This window comes from Parambassis ranga, chromosome 4, assembly GCF_900634625.1.
Source record: "Parambassis ranga chromosome 4, fParRan2.1, whole genome shotgun sequence".
NCBI lineage: Eukaryota > Metazoa > Chordata > Actinopteri > Ambassidae > Parambassis > Parambassis ranga.
In genome coordinates this window covers 4,701,306-4,719,789 of record NC_041025.1, presented here as the reverse complement: position 1 = coordinate 4,719,789, position 18,484 = coordinate 4,701,306, and the positions used below count along the sequence as shown (strand labels likewise).

Here is an 18,484-nt window from a genome sequence, read left to right as displayed (position 1 = left end):
AGTTTCGAACCATTCACTAAAACCAAATGCCCCAAACATGCATCATAACAATGAGTGTGGTGATCTCAGACATTTGCTTTGTAATCACTGAATTTTTGAAATTTTTAAGAAGTGAAAGTGCTGATCTGAGAAGGAAGGCAGTACTTATTTTCGTGACTAGCTGAGGATGAGCCACTTTTGCAAGTGAGTGTGGTAATTTGATATGTGGAGCACTGATGTGTGTTTGCAAAGTGAAGACATATTCTGATGTTTTAATAAAATCCGAATCATTCAAGTTACATTCAAGTTTTTAGAGCACATAGTTCAGAAATTTTGAATCCAGCCTCTCTTTCTTTAACTGCACCAACCACACTCCCGTTCAATTTAACCAACATGAGTTACACAACAACATGAGTTTTCACAACACATTTAATGAGACCACCTTCCATCTGCCACAAGCTACTCTGTTGTTTTCTTGGCTACCATGGTGACAAGTCTTGCCCCGACTGGTAGACTTAGTACCACTTATTTCAGTTGTCAAGAATCAGGAAATTATTGTCTGGTGAACAGAGTAGAATTTACTTGTAACACAGAACAAGACCAGTGAATGACACTCAGACCCACAGTTGTAGTCAAGGCTATTAAAAATCGTAATCTATATCTAATTCCTGTTACAGAAGTGTCTACAGCCACCGCCATGCAGTCGAAACCGTCCTTGTACCAGGCTGTAAACATGTTTACCTCTGCTCTAAAGTTGGAAATTTTAACTAGGAGGTCTTTGGGGATTGACTCACTTTTGGACCCACCCCCACAGGCCACAGGATGTTTGTGACACTTCCATGTTGGCTTCATTTCTAAGCCTCAGAAGTTACCACCACATTGTTATGGTTGAAAATGAAGCTGTGAATAAAGGGTATACAGTAGAATGCAATCTGCAGCTTCACCAGTAGGTGGCATTGAAGCCTACAAACTGGTCCTTTAAGCAGGAATAGGGAAGATAAAGAAAGCAGCAGGAGGGAATGTGGCTACCTTCAGCCTTCATTTAAAGCTAACAGACCATTGTGTGTGTGACTTTACACTGCTTACACAATACCTTTAACCATATCCTTTGGATTCAGGCTTTTCCAAACCAGCTAAAACAGATCCTCCACAAGTACTGCTGCAGGAGGGTCAACCTGGGACGCACCTCAGTGATTCATTTTGCTGCATGCTTGTTAGCCAGGAAGAAACTTTGGTAGCAGACTGTGCCATATCCCTCACAGCAGTGTTACAGCAAAATGCTTCTGAGAGCTGTTTATGTCTCTGTGTGAAACTTTGCAGCCCCTTGGGTCATGCTAGGCGCCCACATCATTTTTAACGGTTATGCAACATGAAGTGCAAGAGCTCTTCATGTCAGAACAAGTAGCCTGTAGTTGGCAGCCTCTGTGGTCAGGGATTGTGTATGTGTTTTGTCTTGTGGAGGCGAGGCGGTATGTCCCTGAAACCCACTGTGTTGAGTTGTGTGTACACTGCACAATGAGGCAGAATGTGCTGATGCAGCTCCAGTAAGTAGGAGTGATGGAGCCAGCCCTAACCTGAGGCGACTGCCGGAGCTCAGAGGAGAGATTTGTGCCTTTGCTTTCTGTCAAGCTGCCACATGGGAGTCAGAGCCGTCACAAACTGGAGCCGCTGACAGGCCTGTGGCAGACAATTGCACCCCTTACTCAAAAGGCGTGCTAAAATAACAACAATGGAATTGCCAAATCAATTGTGCAAGCAGGGGAGATAAGGGATTTATCAGAGGGAGTACAAACTAATGACTTCTAAGAGATAGGTAGCTGTTCCTGTTACCTCAGAGCCACTTCTTAGAAAAAACATCCCCACTTTAAATCCTCTGTTGAAGAAAACCTGATCAATAAATGTGCCAACAGGGTCCTTCTTAGGTTCTGAAAAGCTACAAACATACAATAACCACAAGTTTTTGACAGTGTTGCAAACTAATCACCAGCTTTAAATGGCCTTCAGCTATGGTTGGTTTTTATTGAGATAAACAGAAGCTGAAGAAACTCGCAAAAACACACAATGAATACAACAACGAGAAAGTGTTAGAGGATGGAGGAAGGACGACTCAAAGTAAATGACATTCATTCAAATCAAGCACAAGTACGTTATTATTATCTAATCACGTGGTTTGTATAAAAGCTGCATAACATGCAAATAAAAACCAGTTAAGAGGAGAGACAGTAATCCTGATGAAGGAAATGATCAAGCAGACAGCAAGTATCTAAAAACTGAAATTGTTCTTCTTTGCACTTTAATGCTGAACAAGGAATAAATAAAAATTTTTAAGCTTCATGAATGTTTTACTCTTAATCCACTGGTACAAGATTGAGGCTGAACATTTGCATATATAAATTATTAATTTATTAATTAATATATAAATTAATGCTGATTTTATAGCGTGTTGTTTAGAAGCAACGTTTCATACAACCTGAGGAATTGCCCCTGTGTACGTGTACTCAGCCAGTTGTTTCCTAATGTTTGGTATGTCGCTGGGTGGGGTCGGGATGCGGCTGGAACACGCCTCTCCTTGTGAACGCGGATGTTCGCGCGGCTTATATAGGAGCCCCGCGCGCAGGCTCCCGGTGCGGACCACTGGAAGAGCAGCTGTGCAGCTTCTTCACATCCAGCATCTGACTTCTGTTCTCATCAGGTAATGGAACACTTTCTTACACCATGCGTGCTGCGTCTTGTTTTGAAATGTCTCGTAGCGCAATTGTGAAATAGCAACAAGTCTCTGCAAGGCAGGAGACACAGAGGCAAGGGCTCTGTCTGACTTTAACTTTACATCAATGGAAAAAGAAAATAGTTGAAAGTGTAGTTGAGGGTGGTCATTGATAAGACACCAAACATTAAGTACGATGCAGAGTATTTTGTCTCATATTGTGGGCAGTTCACCTCATCACCTGAGTGATACTGCCTTTAGTCTGGCAGCACTTGTAGAGGACACACCCTGCCTACCACACTGAAATCAGTAGGAACACTTGCCTTATGCAACAGATGCTGCAGAATAAGAGAGTACAGAGAGATGTGTTCTGATGAAACTGGCATCAGTTTGAGGATCAGCAGCTTTTTTCCAGTCTGATTCTGACAATTTCAGATTTTAAACCAGCATAAAACAATAAACACATGAGTCTGACAGATACATTGCCTGATGAAAGTAAGAGTCAACATCACAGCCTATCACATATATATCAGTATATTGGATATATATTGATCAATATCAATAACTGCATTTTTTTTACCAAATTTTGGGCTCTGGTCTTTGGTCTATCGGTTGGCCTAAAGGTCAGACAGTAGACGTGTCTGAAAGTGGTCGGACAGCTCTGTTTCTAAACCCTAAGCTGAACTATACAATGTTTTTGTCTAACTGTCCTCTCAGGCCCTGAACACCATGGTACACAAAGAGTTCCAGAATGCAGGGAAGAAGCCCGGCCTGCAAGTGTGGCGGGTTGAGAAAATGGATTTGAAACCTGTCCCAGCTGAACTCAATGGAGACTTCTACGTTGGAGATGCCTACATAGTTCTCTTCACCACCCCGGCTCCGTCCTACAACGTTCATTCATGGATTGGTATATAGGATATTTTTGGTGTGTGGTCTGTTTTTATTCTAATTTCATTTACAAACTCCCATTTTTTTTCTTTGCTGTTATGTTCTCCAGGTGACGAAGCTTCCCAGGATGAGAAGGGCTGTGCTGCCATTTTCCTAACTCAGATGGATGGCCACCTGGGCGGAGTCCCAATACAGTTCAATGAGTTTCAAAATCAAGAGTCCAACACCTTTCTGGGCTACTTCAAATCAGGCATCAAATACAAGGTGAAACTGCATTTGCATGTCTTAATGTTGATACAAGAACTCAACGAGATGAATTCATTTTCAAAATAAAAGCAGCTGAATGTCTGTGGTTAGGCTGTGTGTTGGGAAGTGGACTGTGCTGCAGTGCTATTTTGGGAGCTGTTTGGAGTCATGGAACTTTTGCTCCCTCAACATTTCCGTGGAAGGTTTCCATGGAGAGTTAGAACCAGCAAACAGAGCGAGCAGAAACTTCCTCACCAAATGCCAAAAACACCGAATAGCTGTATAAGATGGTGTTTCAGTACCATACATGTCATAGACCTAGTAGGAATGTATCAAAAGAAGGAAGTTAAAGTGGTTTGTATGTGTTTTTACAGAAAGGTGGAGTCGCAACAGGCTTCCAGCATGTGGTGACCAACGACATGCCTGTCAAGCGTCTGCTGCACGTTCAAGGTCGTCGGAAGATCAGAGCCACAGAGGTGGACCTCAGCTGGAGCAGCTTCAACAAAGGGGACTGCTTCATCATTGATCTGGGAAAGGTGATCCAGAGTAACGCCTGAACCCTGTGATGGAATGTGATGGAAGTGTTTTACTGTCTCTTTCTGTCGCTCTTTCTCTGTGAAGGACATCTACCACTGGTCTGGCAGCGACAGCAATCGCTATGAGCGTCTCAGAACCACGCAGATGGCCATGGATATCCGCGACAATGAGCGAAACGGCCGCGCCACTGTGCATATGATTGAAGAAGGCTCTGAGCCACAAGCTGTCATTAATGTGAGTTTACTTATTTGGTTCAGGTGTCTCTGAGAAACAAGAAAGGGATATTAAGTGCAGTCTTTGTGTTTAGGAACTTGGACCCCTGCCCAACCTGCAACCTGGAAGCTCTGATACAGTTGCTGAGAAGACCAGTCACAACCAGGCCTCTCTGTATCTGGTAAATACACACATACAGATGGGGATTCATTTCACCATTATTAGATGGAGATGATAAATGTAGATGTCCTCTCTTCGGTTTAGATTTCTGATGCTGCCGGCTCCATGACCATGACTTTGGTGGCTGAGAAAAACCCATTCAAACAAGACATGCTCTCCCAGAGTGAATGCTACATCTTGGACAATGGAGTAGACAATCATATTTTTGTCTGGAAAGGTATTCCACTCTTCCCCCCTTCCATGTTGACCTATTGTACTGTACTGTATGTGACATCTCTAACCACACACCCACACTTCAGGGCGGAATGCAAACCCAGAAGAGCGCAAAGCAGCACTGTCAGCTGCAGAGAAGTTCATCAAAGACAAAAATTACTCCACAAAAACTCAGGTAACGATCAGGTCAAACAGTGTCATCCTTCCTTTTGTGTCTTCCTGCTTACTCTAACATCTTTGTGTTTTTGCCACGGATAGGTCCAGGTGATACCAGCAGGGAGCGAGACCACCCTGTTCAAGCAGTTTTTCTTCAAATGGTTGGAAGGGGACAAGACAGGTCCGGGTCAGGTTTACACCGTCGGCCGCATCGCCAAGGTAGAGCAGGTGCCCTTCGACCCCTCCAAACTCCACAGCAACAGCGCCATGGCTGCTCAGCATGGCATGGTGGATGACGGCTCCGGAAAAGTAAAGGTACGGACACTAGCTTGACAGAAGTGATGACGTACATTCAATACATATTAATGAATATGTGACAGAGTATGCTGTGTGTGTGTGTGTGTGTGTGTGTAGATTTGGCGTGTGGAAGGAAGCAACAAAGTGCCTGTGGACCCGTCCACCTATGGACAGTTCTTTGGAGGTGACTGTTACCTGGTGCTGTACTCCTACAATGCTGGAGGCAGGGAGAAGCATATCATCTACACCTGGTGGGTGCAAGAAGTTTAAACAACTGATTTTCAGATCTCATATGAATTCATTCTAAACACCGTGGCTTTGCTGTAGGCAAGGACGGAAGAGCACTCAGGATGAACTGGCAGCTTCGGCCTTTCTCACTGTCAACCTGGACGATTCCATGGGTGGAGTAGCTACACAGGTGAGGTGTTCAAGTATTCTTATGTTTTTCTTTAAAGCAGGACGTTTTAGGAAAAAAAACACATGTACTTGGAAACAGAAGAAGCAGGTTAGCTTGGACTCAAATGCACTCAAAGGAGCAAGATAATTACTGATTAATGCATAGATGCTTCTCTGTTTCCAGTCTTTATGCTAAGCTAAACTGACCAAATGCTAGCTGTGAATGAATAGGCAAGCGTGGTGTCAATCTTCTCATCTAACTCTTAGCAAAATGCAAAACTAGTGCTTTACAGATCCTACCATTCAAACGTCAGCAGGAATAACTATGTTAAGCATACGGGTTGAGCTGTGCTGCTGTTTCTACAGGTCCGGGTCACTCAGGGCCAAGAGCCCCCACATCTTGTGAGCTTGTTTAAGGACAAGCCTTTGGTCATCCACCTGGGTGGGACATCCCGTAAGCTTGGCGACAGCAAGCCTGGCAGCACGCGGCTCTTCCATATCCGCCAGAGCTCCACCAAAGCCACGCGAGCTGTGGAGGTCAGCCACTTTTATCACGCTGAATTTGCATGAACTGATGCTTTACAGTGAACAGCTGACTCAGTTTCCGTCTCTCTGTCAAACAGGTGGTGCCCAATGCCTCCTCCCTCAACACCAACGATGTGTTTGTGCTGAAGTCGCCCGACTCCCTGATCCTGTGGAAGGGCAAAGGAGCGACTGCAGAGGAGATGGGTGCAGCTAAGTATGTCGCCAGCCTGCTTGGTGGTGCTGCCACTGAGGTGGAGGAAACCAAGGAGCCAGGTGAGTGCTCAAAACAGCATCTTTGTCACCTGACATTTCCTTTGAGAAACTGACTCTTCTCCTTGTTGCCAGCTGGTTTCTGGACAGCACTGGGAGGAAAGAAGGCCTACCAGACCTCTAAGACCCTGCAGACAACACTCAGACTGCCGCGGCTGTTTGGCTGCTCCAACAAGACCGGCAGGCTGATTGTGAGTACTCACAATTTAACATTCATTTTTTTATTTTAACATACTTTTTTGCACTAATTAATTTTTTTAAATTCTTTAATTTGTGGATATTTAGGCAGAGGAGGTGCCTGGTGATTTCACACAGCTTGATCTGGCAACCGATGATGTGATGATCCTGGATACATGGGATCAGGTACCACTGATTTTTATCTTTCTGTTACCATCTTTCCTTGCTCTCAGTCTCCTAATGAGTACTTCTCCCCGCAGATCTTTGTGTGGATCGGAAACGATGCCAATGAGGCAGAGAAAAGTGGATCACCCAAAATCGGTGAGAAAAACAGAAATAAATAGAAATTCAGAGAAGAGATTACAGTTTACATAATCTGATGAACTCTCGTTCTCCATACAGCCCAAGACTACGTGAATTCAGACCCGTCAGGCCGCCGTGGTATCTCTGTGGCCATTGTGAAGCAGGGGGAGGAGCCCCCCTCCTTCACTGGCTGGTTCCATGCTTGGGACCCCAAAATGTGGGAAAAAGATCTTCTGAAGGTCATGCAAACCTGTGCCAAAAAGAACAAGTAGAGACCCAAAGAAGCATCACAAAACATCTGCTAAATATCTGAAATTGAGCAATGAAGACTTAAAATAGCAATATGATACAAACAGCTAATGCTCACAGTATGACAAATATATATATATATGCTTTTATTTTTTTCATGGCATTAAACTCTAAAAACCACAATGTCCTCTGAGTTAAGTGTGCCCTTTCATTTATTTTGATGTTTTATAGAGGTACTAGCATTTTAAAAGTAGAAGAATTGTCATTATATTTGTACCTAAGTGTCTCTTTTTACAGGCTAGATTGCAACATTTCTGATTATAATTTTAATAAAAATGTCAACCTTTTTTGTGCGCACATGTTTTATTCAAACAGCTTATCAGTATATTATTATTTTCTGTATCTCACAATTCACTGCAACATTTGGAGTAGCTATCATTAGCCTAAATCCTCACCACGCTGCTGGGCCATGTGTTCGCCACGCTTGTTGATAATCTTAAGGTCATGTGCACTTGGCTTCTGCTGAGTTGCAGCAATGTGGATTAAGGAGCAGGCTTTAAAAAGTGCCTTCACACAGCCTGCTTGTCTTCCCTGCCTTTGTTCTTTTTTATTTTCTGCTGCTGGAGCTGCAAGACAAACACTAACCCAGCACAATGAACCAGAAGGTGGTACTCATCACGGGCTGCTCCTCTGGGATCGGCCTCGCTTTGGCTGCACGCATCGCGAAAGATGAGAAGAAGAGGTTCATGGGTAAATTTGCTGACACTGACAAATTTTTTCATGACAGGTGCAGTTGTTTATTGTGCACGTTTTTACATGCGAACTGAAAGAATTAAACAGTATGAAGTTTATTAATAATAATATATGTGTGAAGTTATTATTACTCAAGAGGCCACAATTAAAGTGCCTTATCTATCTGTAAGAGGAAACTTAAAGGGTTAATGTCAGATTATATAATAGTGACTAATAGTAATAGTCACTATTGGTAAGCAAAAATAATCCTTGTTTATGTTTCCTTCATTAAAGAAGTTTTTAAAGAAATTTTTACTGTAAACAGAATATAGACACATTAAGTTAATGGTCCTTTTACAAAAAAAACCTTTTTCTATGCCATATAGAGTCTTTTATTTGTTTGATGTCCATTGTTTTAAAGTTTTTACCTGTAAAACATGTGCTAGTACAAACTGGACTGTAAGCTTCTGGCTATTTTAAATGGTCCTCACCCATCACTGTCAACTAGTTGTATTGTAACTACTTCCTGTGGTCATAGTCCATTAAAGTTGGTGGATTATTCTGGGGCATTCATGGGTCATGGCTTTTTTCCCTGAAAGAAGGTTGAAAGTTGGTTTTAACTTCTGCTATTTCATAAAAAAACTGCTTTACCTTCCATTTTTTTTCTTGGCTGATGATGTCCAACCTTGAGCAGCATTACTGATTCATTTACTTCTAATTACAGTCTATGCCACCATGAGGAACGTGAGTAAGGCTGAGCCTCTGGTGGAGGCAGCCGGTCGGACTTTGGGCAGGACCCTGGAGATCAAGCAGTTGGACGTCTGTGATGAGAATTCCATCAAAGCTTGTGTGGACAGCCTGCCAGAGCGCAGAGTGGACATTCTTAGTAAGTCTACAGAAGAGTCTTGTTTTGGTATCATGTCTAATTTTTCCAACATATAACAATGGTGACTTCCTCTCACAGTAAGCAATGCTGGGATGGGTCTGATTGGACCCATCGAGTGTCAGTCCATTGATGAGATGAAGACCGTCATGGACACCAACTTCTTCGGGCTGGTGCGATTACTAAAGGAGATCCTGCCTGACATGAAAAGGAGGAAAAAAGGCCATATTGTGGTGATAAGCAGTGTCATGGGCATTCAGGGTCAGCATCTGTTCTGCAGGACAGCATTTGTTTGTGAGACGGTGTGTCTTTAATGATGTCTTTTTCCATTTTAGGAATTTTATTCAATGACGTCTATGCTGCGTCTAAGTTTGCAGTGGAGGGTTTCTGTGAAAGCTTAGCAGTCCAAGCCCTGAGGTTCAGTCTGAAGTAAGATTCTTTTATTTTTACCTGCAATTCAAAGTCAAAATGTGCCGCAAAGCTGCTAATTGTGCAGTCATATTGCACAACGACTGCCTCAACATTAAGAGGAAAATATGAGGAAATAAGTGCAGCACACCCTGGTTTTAGGCAAGTTCTAACACAGCATTCAGCAACAGCCAGGTGGTATAGGTGATGTGTTTTTACTTCTTCAGCATCAGCCTGATCGAGCCAGGTCCAGTGATCACAGAGTTTGAACGGAAGGTTTATGAGGAAGGCTTGAAGATTGACCTCAGCAAAGCTGACAAAGTGACAGCTGACATGTTCACCAACATCTACTTGAAGAACTACAACCAAATTTTTGAAACCTTTGGACAGACTGCAGAGGACGTGGCAGAGGTAAAAGAACTGCTTACTCAGTCATCAAAATGCAACACAGTGTGTAATATACACTGTATATACTTTATGTTTGTCTTGTGTTTTTCCTTCTAGCATACCCTCAAGATCATCACCATGGAGAATCCTCCTTTCCGTCACCAGACAAACACTCTTTACACTCCTATGACCACGCTCAAATACGCAGACCCCAACGGTGACCTTCCTATTGACACGTTTTACAAAATGGTATTTGAGCATGATAAGGTTTTCAACGCCAGCCTGAACTTCCTCAAGCTTTTGCGCTGGAGGAGTCGAAAAAGTTTCACCTTGGAAAAGGACAAGAGTAACTGAGTGTTTTTTTAGTGAAATAAAGATAACCATGTTAGTTGTGTGGCTTTCCTTTTATGATTACATTTTCGAGCAAATAAAAAGTCATGAACAACCATGTGTTCGTGTGTCAGATCCTTCTGCAGGATATAAACCCTTGTACACTCAGCTGAATACCATATCTGTCTTAAGAAGTTAAGCCTCTATGTCCCATGTTACACAATTTGTTAAGTTGTCAAGTAAGCAAAGAGGGCAGTGACATACACAGTGATCACATCAGATAAACCAATTCAAATGCTGACTTTAAAAAATATATGTATATTTAAAATCAATTTTAAAGACTTGTTCTGTTGGTGGCATATTGTGTCTGTGACACTAGATATATATATTTATATGAAGTTTTACACATGACCTAATTCAGATGTTTTGCTCTGATCCTCACACAACGTGGAATTTAATTGTAAAAAAACTTTTGAAAAACATATTTAGAAATTCTTAATATTAAGGCTGGAACAGCAAGTATATTATATGAAATATGGTAGTAGGCCTTTAGGTATGTTATTGTACCAAGGGACCGGTAGGGGGCAGTAAACATTAGTTAGGATACTTCAAACACATCCTGGTGACAGACGGCATCCGGGTCTTTGTGTGACGTCATATCCGTACAATTATAAGCTAATGTTGCACAGAATAGAACATTGTAATTACATTTCTACTAACTTTAAGTTCATTTCAAATGCTTGTTTAATTTTTTGATGCAAGGCAGAGCACCCGGCAGCGTTTTGGTTATTTTATACTATTTGTCGGCTTAGTGCAGTTAACTATTTAGTATATACAAGGGGCACTTCATTGTTAGCCTAGCTTTAGCCATGCTCTCAGACTCCGCTTTCACTTGTGTTCTGCGTTCCGGCTTGCCAGCGACAGGGACCACGGCTACTAGCTAGCTTGGCAGCTAGCTAGCTGAGCATTTTTCCACTATTAGCGTGTCTGTGTTCTCGTATTCGTGGATTAACTTTTCTTGGACGTTTCATTTTCTGGCACATTCCGTGTAAGAGCGCCGGTGGAAACGACAGTTTCTATTTGTTTTAACACGCACAATTAGCTACTAGCTTATTAGTTAGCAAGCTAGCCAGCCGGCTAACTTCAGGAAACGTTTCATTGCTTCCATGACATTTATTTTTATGTTGTCGTCGTGTTGAACCGGGTGGAATACTTTCACTCCACTGATCCAATAAGGCCATTGTAGTTCTGATTTTTACGACTTAGTCGAAAACTCGAGTTTGAGTTTGGTTTGCGGTCATTTGCCTGTCACAATGGCTTCTTCCTCTGGAAACGACGACGACCTCACCATCCCGAGAGCAGCTATTAACAAGATGATTAAAGAGACTCTCCCTAATGTAAGAGTGGCCAATGACGCCAGAGAGCTTGTGGTGAACTGTTGCACGGAGTTCATCCACCTCATCTCCTCAGAAGCCAATGATATATGCAACAAGTCCGACAAGAAAACCATATCTCCTGAACATGTCATTAACGGTGAGTCCTGGTCACAACTCTGTTTTTAATGTATTGTTGGAACACGTAGTGGTGTGTTTATATAACTGTTGAGTTTTAAACCACAGAGAGTAATCGTCGCACTTTCTTGTCTTGTTTTTCATTAAGCCCTTGAGAGTCTCGGTTTCGCATCGTACATTACGGAAGTGAAAGACGTCCTGCAGGAGTGTAAAACTGTAGCTCTGAAGAGGAGGAAGGCCAGCTCTCGATTGGAGAACCTGGGCATCCCGGAGGAAGAGCTCCTCAGACAGCAGCAGGAGCTGTTTGCCAAGGTATGGTCTGACAGGACACTGTTGGATGTGCATGTCATAAACATAGTTCAGTTACCCATTAAAATAGTTTGACATACATACATTATAAGTTTGAAATGTGTGTAATTAAAGAGTAGAAAATACTGCTAAAGTTTACAACAACTAGCTGTTTTGTGTGCAAGCAGGAAACAAAGTGGACACTTTGAAAAAAAGTGTACCTATGATTACTGTATTGATGGTACATAAAGTTAAGTAAAATCTAAATGGAAACATTGAAACCTAAATATGCAACTGAAGTCACAGTAGTTAATTAGATGTGTTGATGTTGTAATTGTGGTGTGGATTGTTTTAAAAAGAAAAGAAAATTGCATACACTTTGAACCAGCATGGAAACCTAGTCAAAACTGTTAAATATCTGCAGTGTTTCCCACAGACCAGGTAGCAATTTGTGGTGGCGCCTTGGTGCCAGCGTGGGATAGTGTCGCGACTGTCGGTGGCGTCAGTCATTGGGGTTTATACAGAGTGTGTGCAGGAAGCGGGATTCAAACTTTCTGAAGCTACTATAGATTAAATATACACCTGTATGCTTATCAATTCTCAAAGCTAGAAGAAGCAATTTGAATTTATTCAGTTCAATCTTTATTCTTTTAAGTTAGTTCTGACGGATAAAATAAGACAAATACATTTTTACTAGAACCCTGCCTGGACCAAATACCCTTTATATTGAAGAAAGACCCGTCTTCATGTTATGTTTCATGAATTACTCACCAAATTGAAATTAAAGTTGAGTCTTTACTTGAATTTGTGCCTTTTTTAGTTCCAATCTTTAGATCCAGTGTCGTTTAAGGAATGTATTGCAAAAACAGCTGAAGCTGAAGGTTTTTTTTTATTTCGCAGTGTAAAAGTGTGAAGACTGACCTCAGCCAACATGTCAATCTGGTCTTGTGTTGTCTTCTCTGTGCAAAAATGTGTCAAATTTTCTTCAATAGGTTATAGGTATCAGGCATTGCGCATGGAGAGGAGGAGGAGCGGGCGAAGGGTTAGGGTTAGGGTTAGCTGTCAGTATCTGTGCATGCGCGTGTGTGAACGAGAATGAGAGGGAGAGAGAGTGTTGAGCGGAGATGAATGAACGGAACTATAGTTACATTGTAAAATCACAATTTGGGACAGTGGGCGTTGATAGTGTGGCAGCCCACCACACATTGATCTATGTATGGGAAACACTGATTTGTACAAATGTAAAATAATGGGAGTATGTGCCACATAAACATTGCGGTGCCTTTGGAGTTCAGTTCCTTAGCAGTGGCTGTGTTGGCTGGCTTGCAAGGGGTCTTCTTTAAAGTGAGCTGCATCACTTTGTTAGGCTTTTATGTAGAAACTCCCAGGAAACATTTGCATAATTGATTTCCAATGCTAACTATCGGCTTGCTTAAACCACATGCGTACCATAGGCATGTTATAAATGCCCAGCGCTGTCTACTGATGCATTGAGCTGATCAATCTCATTACAGCATCTCATGTTGTTATGATCCAGGCTAATCAGCCTTTTCTTGTCTCATGTCTCATCGTGTTTCTACAGGCACGGCAGCAGCAGGCAGAGCTCGCCCAACAGGAGTGGTTGCAGATGCAGCAGGCCGCCCAGCAGGCACAGATGGCAGCAGCATCTGCCAGCGCCGCCCAGCAGGCCGGTTCCTCTCAGGATGAAGATGAAGAGGACGACATGTAATCCCATGACACCATTCGACTGTCCGAATTCCTTCCCGGGGACAGTGTTGGCACGCAGATCTCCCAGCGCTGTCACCGGCAGAGACATGAGATATATGTGAGAGCTGGTTTATGACAGTGGACAGTGCACATTTGAAACGGACAATAAAGAGAAAGACGAAGGGGGATTTCAAGATGGCCACACGCTCAGCCACCTGAAAATGATTCGGATTGAAAAGGCTGTAAATGAAGTTTTGGATTAATCTCATTTCCCCCCCCTTTAAGTTGCTTAAGTTTAAGTCTTGATATTCTGTTGTAATTTGTAGATCTCTGGATGTGTTGTGGACACACTGAAAGCAGATGCTGTCTGGCATATGTTGATGAATTGCACCAGGTAGCGTGTTTATGTTATCCATAGCACTAAATCACATTCAGTGATTTGGGAGAAGTGCTCTTGAACGATTCCAGAGCATCCTATTTCTCCTTTTTGGTGTTTGACGGCCATTTTCACAGAAAAGGTTTTCTTTACTCCCCTTTACTATATTTGTTTAACAGTGGCTTGTTGGAAGGGTTGTGAATATTAAATTTGTTGTTAAGTAGACAAATAAATGGACATTTTGTTTAATTTTAGCTTAAGATACCTTATGCTGCATTTTTGTTCAACCTTAAACCACACACAGTATTGGTAATTAGCTACACCTTTGAGAAACTGAATATTTTCGTCTCTTGGAACCAAAGATAGAGAAGAGACTAGCCTAGAGCTTGTTTGTTAAAGGTGTAGGTGCTATTGTGATTCTCACTCCTGACTGCAGATCAGTGTAAACAATGTTAAGGATTACCTATAACTTTGTATGATGCTTTGATATCCAGACCCAATTTGTAATTTCTCCTTTCTCCTTGGGTGCACTGTCAGACATTTGCATTGTGACTGTGGTCAATCCTCAGTGTAAAGACAAGTAACCTAGTTGTGATACACATTCACTTGGCCTGTTCTATAAAATTGTATTCTTTAAGCAATAAAGGAAACATGTTTTTTAGACGGTAGTTCGGTGTTCTTTATAATCATCTGAACTCACGATGGCTGCGCCTCCCAACCCCCCACTGCACACGCTCTGTTTGTGATGTCTGATGTGTCCGTGAGGAGAGTCAGAGTGGGTGAGCAGGTAGAGTGAGTGACAGTGTGCTGGGATCACATATTTTCTCTCCAAATGGCAGGCGCAATCATAGAGAACATGAGCACTAAAAGGTTGATCCTTTTTGGCTTTTTTATTCTTGTCTGCCAGGTGTTTTCCATCTTAGTGGGAGCCTTGATTGGTAAGTAGTTTTTGTTGTAACAAATAGGTCATATTGTTTTGTATTTGAAGCTTTTCTGATTTCAGCCAAATGACTAAACTTTGACTGTTTCCATTTCTCATAGCTCCCAGTCCTACCAGTGCCATCCGGTACCTGGCTACCAAATGCATTAACCGCTACAGGACGCACGCCTGGCTCATGCCGTGGGGTTTGACTCGATGCCAGCAGATTCGCAGCTTTGACGAGCCTATGGCAAAAACGCTGGATGCCAATGATATTGTTTTTGCTGTGCACTTGCCTCTTCCCAACCATGAGATGAGCCCCTGGTTTCAGTACATGCTGGCTGTCCTGCAGTTTGACATTGCTTTTAAAATGATCAATCAGATCGGTGAGACAGGTTTTATGGGTTTTATGTATGTCAGAGATTTTCCAGCCCCTCTCTTGTTTTTACAGGTCTGAATTCTGTTCCTGTTTATGCAGAGGATGATGTTACCATCACTATCGATGCTCGTCTGGCATACAGGGATAATGTGCTGTCTGAGTGGACTACACAGTTTGACTCTGTGGAGCAGAGGCCACTCAGGTGTACACTTGGAGTCCCTAAGGTAAACCTGAATGACTTAATACATGCGGCCATTCACTTATCTGAGTAACCTCCATGCTTTTGCAGACGTATGAAAATGAGGGCCGCTTTTATCAGTGTGACCCTGTACCGTTTTTGGAACTGGGCAGCGTGGCCCACAAGTATTTTCTAATCAACATGCGCTTGCCTGTGAATGACACAGTGAACATTGGCATTGGGGAAATAAAGGACATCCATGTCGTGGTGAGTTTTCTTTCATTATTCTATATGAATGAAACTCCGGCAGCTGAGCGTCACATTTCACTGACATGTTTACTTTTTCAAAGGGCATCCACCAGAATGGAGGCTTCACCAAAGTGTGGATGAGTATGAAGACTGTGTTCAGCTCCTGGATGTTGGTGGCAACCGCTTGGTACTGGCACAGGGTCAGCCTAATGACGAGGCCTCCAGTCCTCCTGGAAAAGTATGTAAAAAAAAAAAAAAAAAAAAAAACATCTAACATTACTTAATCCACCTTGTTGCCTTTATAAATGTTCCATATATTTTTTAATTTTCAAATAATTGTTTCATATTTTTTGCAGCCTGAGCACAAACTAAGTTATACAACAGGTCACTTGCTTTGTAGTGCATCTCAGGCTTTTTAAGCTCTCTCAGAATACCACATAATGTCATATATTTAAGATGTATAAAAGGCTTTAGGGTAACTTGAACCCTGTTTAAAGTGCACGATTGCTTAGAACTAGGTCAGTACTCTTTCTGAGTTATCTAGCCTTTTACTGCAGATGTAAGTGCTTCCATTAGTTAGAGCACTGCTCTGGCTGTTCATGTGTCCGCCTTGCTCAGGGTGATCTTGGCTCTGGGAGTCTCGATGACCTTCCTGAATGTACCGGTGCAGTGGTTGTCTCTGGGCTTTGAGTGGACATGGATCCTTCTGTTTGAAGATGCCCAGCAGGGTGTGTTCTACTCGGTGCTTTTCTGTTTCTGGATCATCTTCTGCGGCGAACACCTCATGGTAAGCATTCCATTTGTTCACAACAGTATGTTATCTGACAGTTAAGTTTTATTTTTTTTACCGTTCAGGACCAAAGCCAGAGGAATCGGCTGTCGGCGTACTGGTGGCAGGTTGGGCTTGTGCTGTTCGGCTCTTGTATTCTACTTATTTTTGACCTGATTGAAAGGTAAATGACTTTAAGGGGTTGCTTCTCTCTGTGGTATATTTTGTATAGTGACCTGCTTTCTCTCTTTTACAAGAGGTGGTCATTTACACAATCCTTTCTACAACGTGTGGGCTTCAGAATTTGGGACAAAGGTTTTGGTATCCTTCTATGCTGCGTTATAAGAAGTAATAGGAACTGGAGTCTCTTGAGCTTTTTCTTGAACCACCCTGACAGATTACCTTCATCATTGTGGCGGGGATTTCCTCCTGTCTGTATTTCTTCTCTCTGTGCTGCATGGTGTTCTGTGTGTTCAGAACCATCGGTGGGAAAATGCAACAGCTCCCCACAATGCCTGCAGCCCGGAGGCTGCGCTACAAGGTTGGATGATCCAAATCAAAAATAAAAAAGCAAAACGCTGGCAGAAAAAAAAAATGAAATGACATCCTATCTTCTCTTTTGCCAGGGTATAATCTTTAGATTCAAGTTTTTGATGCTGGTTAGCCTTGCATGTGCAGCCATGACTGTCATCTTCTTCATCTTAAATCAAGTAAGTATCAACATCAGAGTTTTTATTGCTTGTTTTATAATAATTATTTACTTTTGATTGCTGGTAATGTGATGCTGAATCAAAGTCATAAACTGGATAAATCTGTAGAGCAACCTTTTTATTTAACCTTCAAAATAACAGTCATGTAATTTAGTGTTGACTTCATTATCTGCAGTGCTGGGAAAAAACTTGAAGCATGTGACAATCAGATGCATTTTTTTTCAGTAAACAAGATTTCTATTTTTTTTGACACATTTGTGTTCCTAATTCTAAACCTAGGTCAGTGAAGGTCACTGTTACTGGGGAGACTACACCCTTCAAGTCCACAGTGCCTTTCTCACGGGGATCTATGGCATGTGGAACCTGTACGTCTTCGCCATCATCTTCCTCTATGCCCCTTCACACAAGCACAGCAGGAACAAGTCGGCAGACAGTCAACATACAGGTGTGTAACATTGCTGCTGTTTACATAGAATCCACCTCTCGGAACAAATTGAAAGAGATATTCGCTATGTAAATATAAAACTGAAGCTTATTGTGAGGCTCTGTTACAGATTTAACGGAGAAGCCAGAATGTCAAGAGACACAGCTGACATGTGGAGAGCATGGGCCCACAGAGGCCTACAGGATCACTGGGAAGGTGGCTGAGGAATAACGTCCACGCTCAGTGAAGGGTTAATACACATTTTGATAAGCGTTATGTGTGTTCACGTTCAGCCAAATGTATCAAAACTTGCTGGACTGCATCTCATCAATTGGCAACACAACAACCCTTAACACACATGATCAAAACAATCAGAGTATTCTTAACTGATCTGAATCTGAATAATGTGAAACATTTAAAACAGGCAGGCTGCACTGAAGGCTTGCATGTATCTGTCCAATTACTTTTGAACACTAAGGTTTAGTGTTGTAACACATGTATCTCTCATTGAGCTCATTGAGTCGTGTAATCTGAGTCTGATTAAATCTGAGACTTTGCACCTTAATGTTGTCTTGTTTTATTCCTAAAACTAGTTTGTATCCATGGCACGAATGTCTCAGGCAACAACAACTGCAAGATATTTTAGCATGGCATGGCGGGTCTATTTGTACACTAGCATAGACATCCCAGGGGCAGATGTGCTCCAACCCACTATAGCGGAAAATGCAGAATAAATAACAGAACCACCTACAATAATAGTGAGCATCAATACCAATTTACAAATACTATATCTTTGGTGAATACTATTACTATACTAAGCTAAGCTTTTTTTCAATAAAGCTTTTGTTTTATGTTTCTGTTCATGAGGAATAGAAACATAAAACAAAAGCTTTATTGTTTA

The 18,484-nt window shown here is 42.1% G+C and overlaps 4 protein-coding genes across 4 annotated transcripts; all 4 read left to right on the top strand.

Annotated features, from left to right (window-relative positions):
• The first annotated feature begins 2,536 nt into the window (after positions 1–2,536).
• scinla (scinderin like a) lies at positions 2,537–7,680 on the top strand. Its single transcript, XM_028403835.1, has 17 exons — positions 2,537–2,671; positions 3,401–3,590; positions 3,681–3,835; positions 4,192–4,353; positions 4,439–4,588; positions 4,662–4,748; positions 4,832–4,964; positions 5,047–5,135; positions 5,219–5,431; positions 5,531–5,664; positions 5,741–5,831; positions 6,176–6,346; positions 6,433–6,607; positions 6,680–6,795; positions 6,890–6,967; positions 7,042–7,102; positions 7,184–7,680. Exons 2-17 carry the CDS (start codon positions 3,413–3,415, stop codon positions 7,354–7,356), a joined length of 2,166 nt encoding a protein of 721 aa, XP_028259636.1. The 5' UTR covers positions 2,537–2,671; positions 3,401–3,412; the 3' UTR covers positions 7,357–7,680.
• Positions 7,681–7,986: 306 nt separating this feature from the next.
• On the top strand, positions 7,987–10,188 carry LOC114434728 (retinol dehydrogenase 8). Its single transcript, XM_028404092.1, has 6 exons — positions 7,987–8,083; positions 8,790–8,951; positions 9,030–9,209; positions 9,284–9,377; positions 9,584–9,767; positions 9,861–10,188. Exons 1-6 carry the CDS (start codon positions 7,987–7,989, stop codon positions 10,095–10,097), a joined length of 954 nt encoding a protein of 317 aa, XP_028259893.1. The 3' UTR covers positions 10,098–10,188.
• A 537-nt stretch (positions 10,189–10,725) lies between these two features.
• dr1 (down-regulator of transcription 1) lies at positions 10,726–14,209 on the top strand. Its single transcript, XM_028404793.1, has 3 exons — positions 10,726–11,606; positions 11,733–11,896; positions 13,455–14,209. The coding sequence occupies exons 1-3, from the start codon at positions 11,387–11,389 to the stop codon at positions 13,599–13,601; spliced, it is 531 nt and encodes a 176-aa protein (XP_028260594.1). The 5' UTR covers positions 10,726–11,386; the 3' UTR covers positions 13,602–14,209.
• A 578-nt stretch (positions 14,210–14,787) lies between these two features.
• Positions 14,788–17,999, top strand: LOC114434795 (protein wntless homolog). Its single transcript, XM_028404198.1, has 12 exons — positions 14,788–14,893; positions 14,997–15,260; positions 15,353–15,477; positions 15,543–15,698; positions 15,782–15,918; positions 16,299–16,467; positions 16,536–16,633; positions 16,707–16,770; positions 16,847–16,990; positions 17,076–17,159; positions 17,439–17,604; positions 17,714–17,999. Exons 1-12 carry the CDS (start codon positions 14,788–14,790, stop codon positions 17,812–17,814), a joined length of 1,614 nt encoding a protein of 537 aa, XP_028259999.1. The 3' UTR covers positions 17,815–17,999.
• The last annotated feature ends 485 nt before the right edge of the window (positions 18,000–18,484 follow it).

Coding starts and splice junctions, on each gene's coding strand:
- scinla (XM_028403835.1), top strand. CDS start 3,413: ATGGTACACAAAGAGTTCCAGAATGCAGGGAAGAAGCCCGGCCTGCAA. Junction 6,347..6,432: donor AAGCCACGCGAGCTGTGGAG/GTCAGCCACTTT, acceptor TCTGTCAAACAG/GTGGTGCCCAATGCCTCCTC. Junction 7,103..7,183: donor AAGTGGATCACCCAAAATCG/GTGAGAAAAACA, acceptor TTCTCCATACAG/CCCAAGACTACGTGAATTCA.
- LOC114434728 (XM_028404092.1), top strand. CDS start 7,987: ATGAACCAGAAGGTGGTACTCATCACGGGCTGCTCCTCTGGGATCGGC. Junction 8,952..9,029: donor GCGCAGAGTGGACATTCTTA/GTAAGTCTACAG, acceptor TTCCTCTCACAG/TAAGCAATGCTGGGATGGGT. Junction 9,378..9,583: donor GCCCTGAGGTTCAGTCTGAA/GTAAGATTCTTT, acceptor TTACTTCTTCAG/CATCAGCCTGATCGAGCCAG.
- dr1 (XM_028404793.1), top strand. CDS start 11,387: ATGGCTTCTTCCTCTGGAAACGACGACGACCTCACCATCCCGAGAGCA. Junction 11,607..11,732: donor TCCTGAACATGTCATTAACG/GTGAGTCCTGGT, acceptor TTTTTCATTAAG/CCCTTGAGAGTCTCGGTTTC. Junction 11,897..13,454: donor AGCAGGAGCTGTTTGCCAAG/GTATGGTCTGAC, acceptor GTGTTTCTACAG/GCACGGCAGCAGCAGGCAGA.
- LOC114434795 (XM_028404198.1), top strand. CDS start 14,788: ATGGCAGGCGCAATCATAGAGAACATGAGCACTAAAAGGTTGATCCTT. Junction 14,894..14,996: donor CTTAGTGGGAGCCTTGATTG/GTAAGTAGTTTT, acceptor CATTTCTCATAG/CTCCCAGTCCTACCAGTGCC. Junction 15,478..15,542: donor GTACACTTGGAGTCCCTAAG/GTAAACCTGAAT, acceptor ATGCTTTTGCAG/ACGTATGAAAATGAGGGCCG.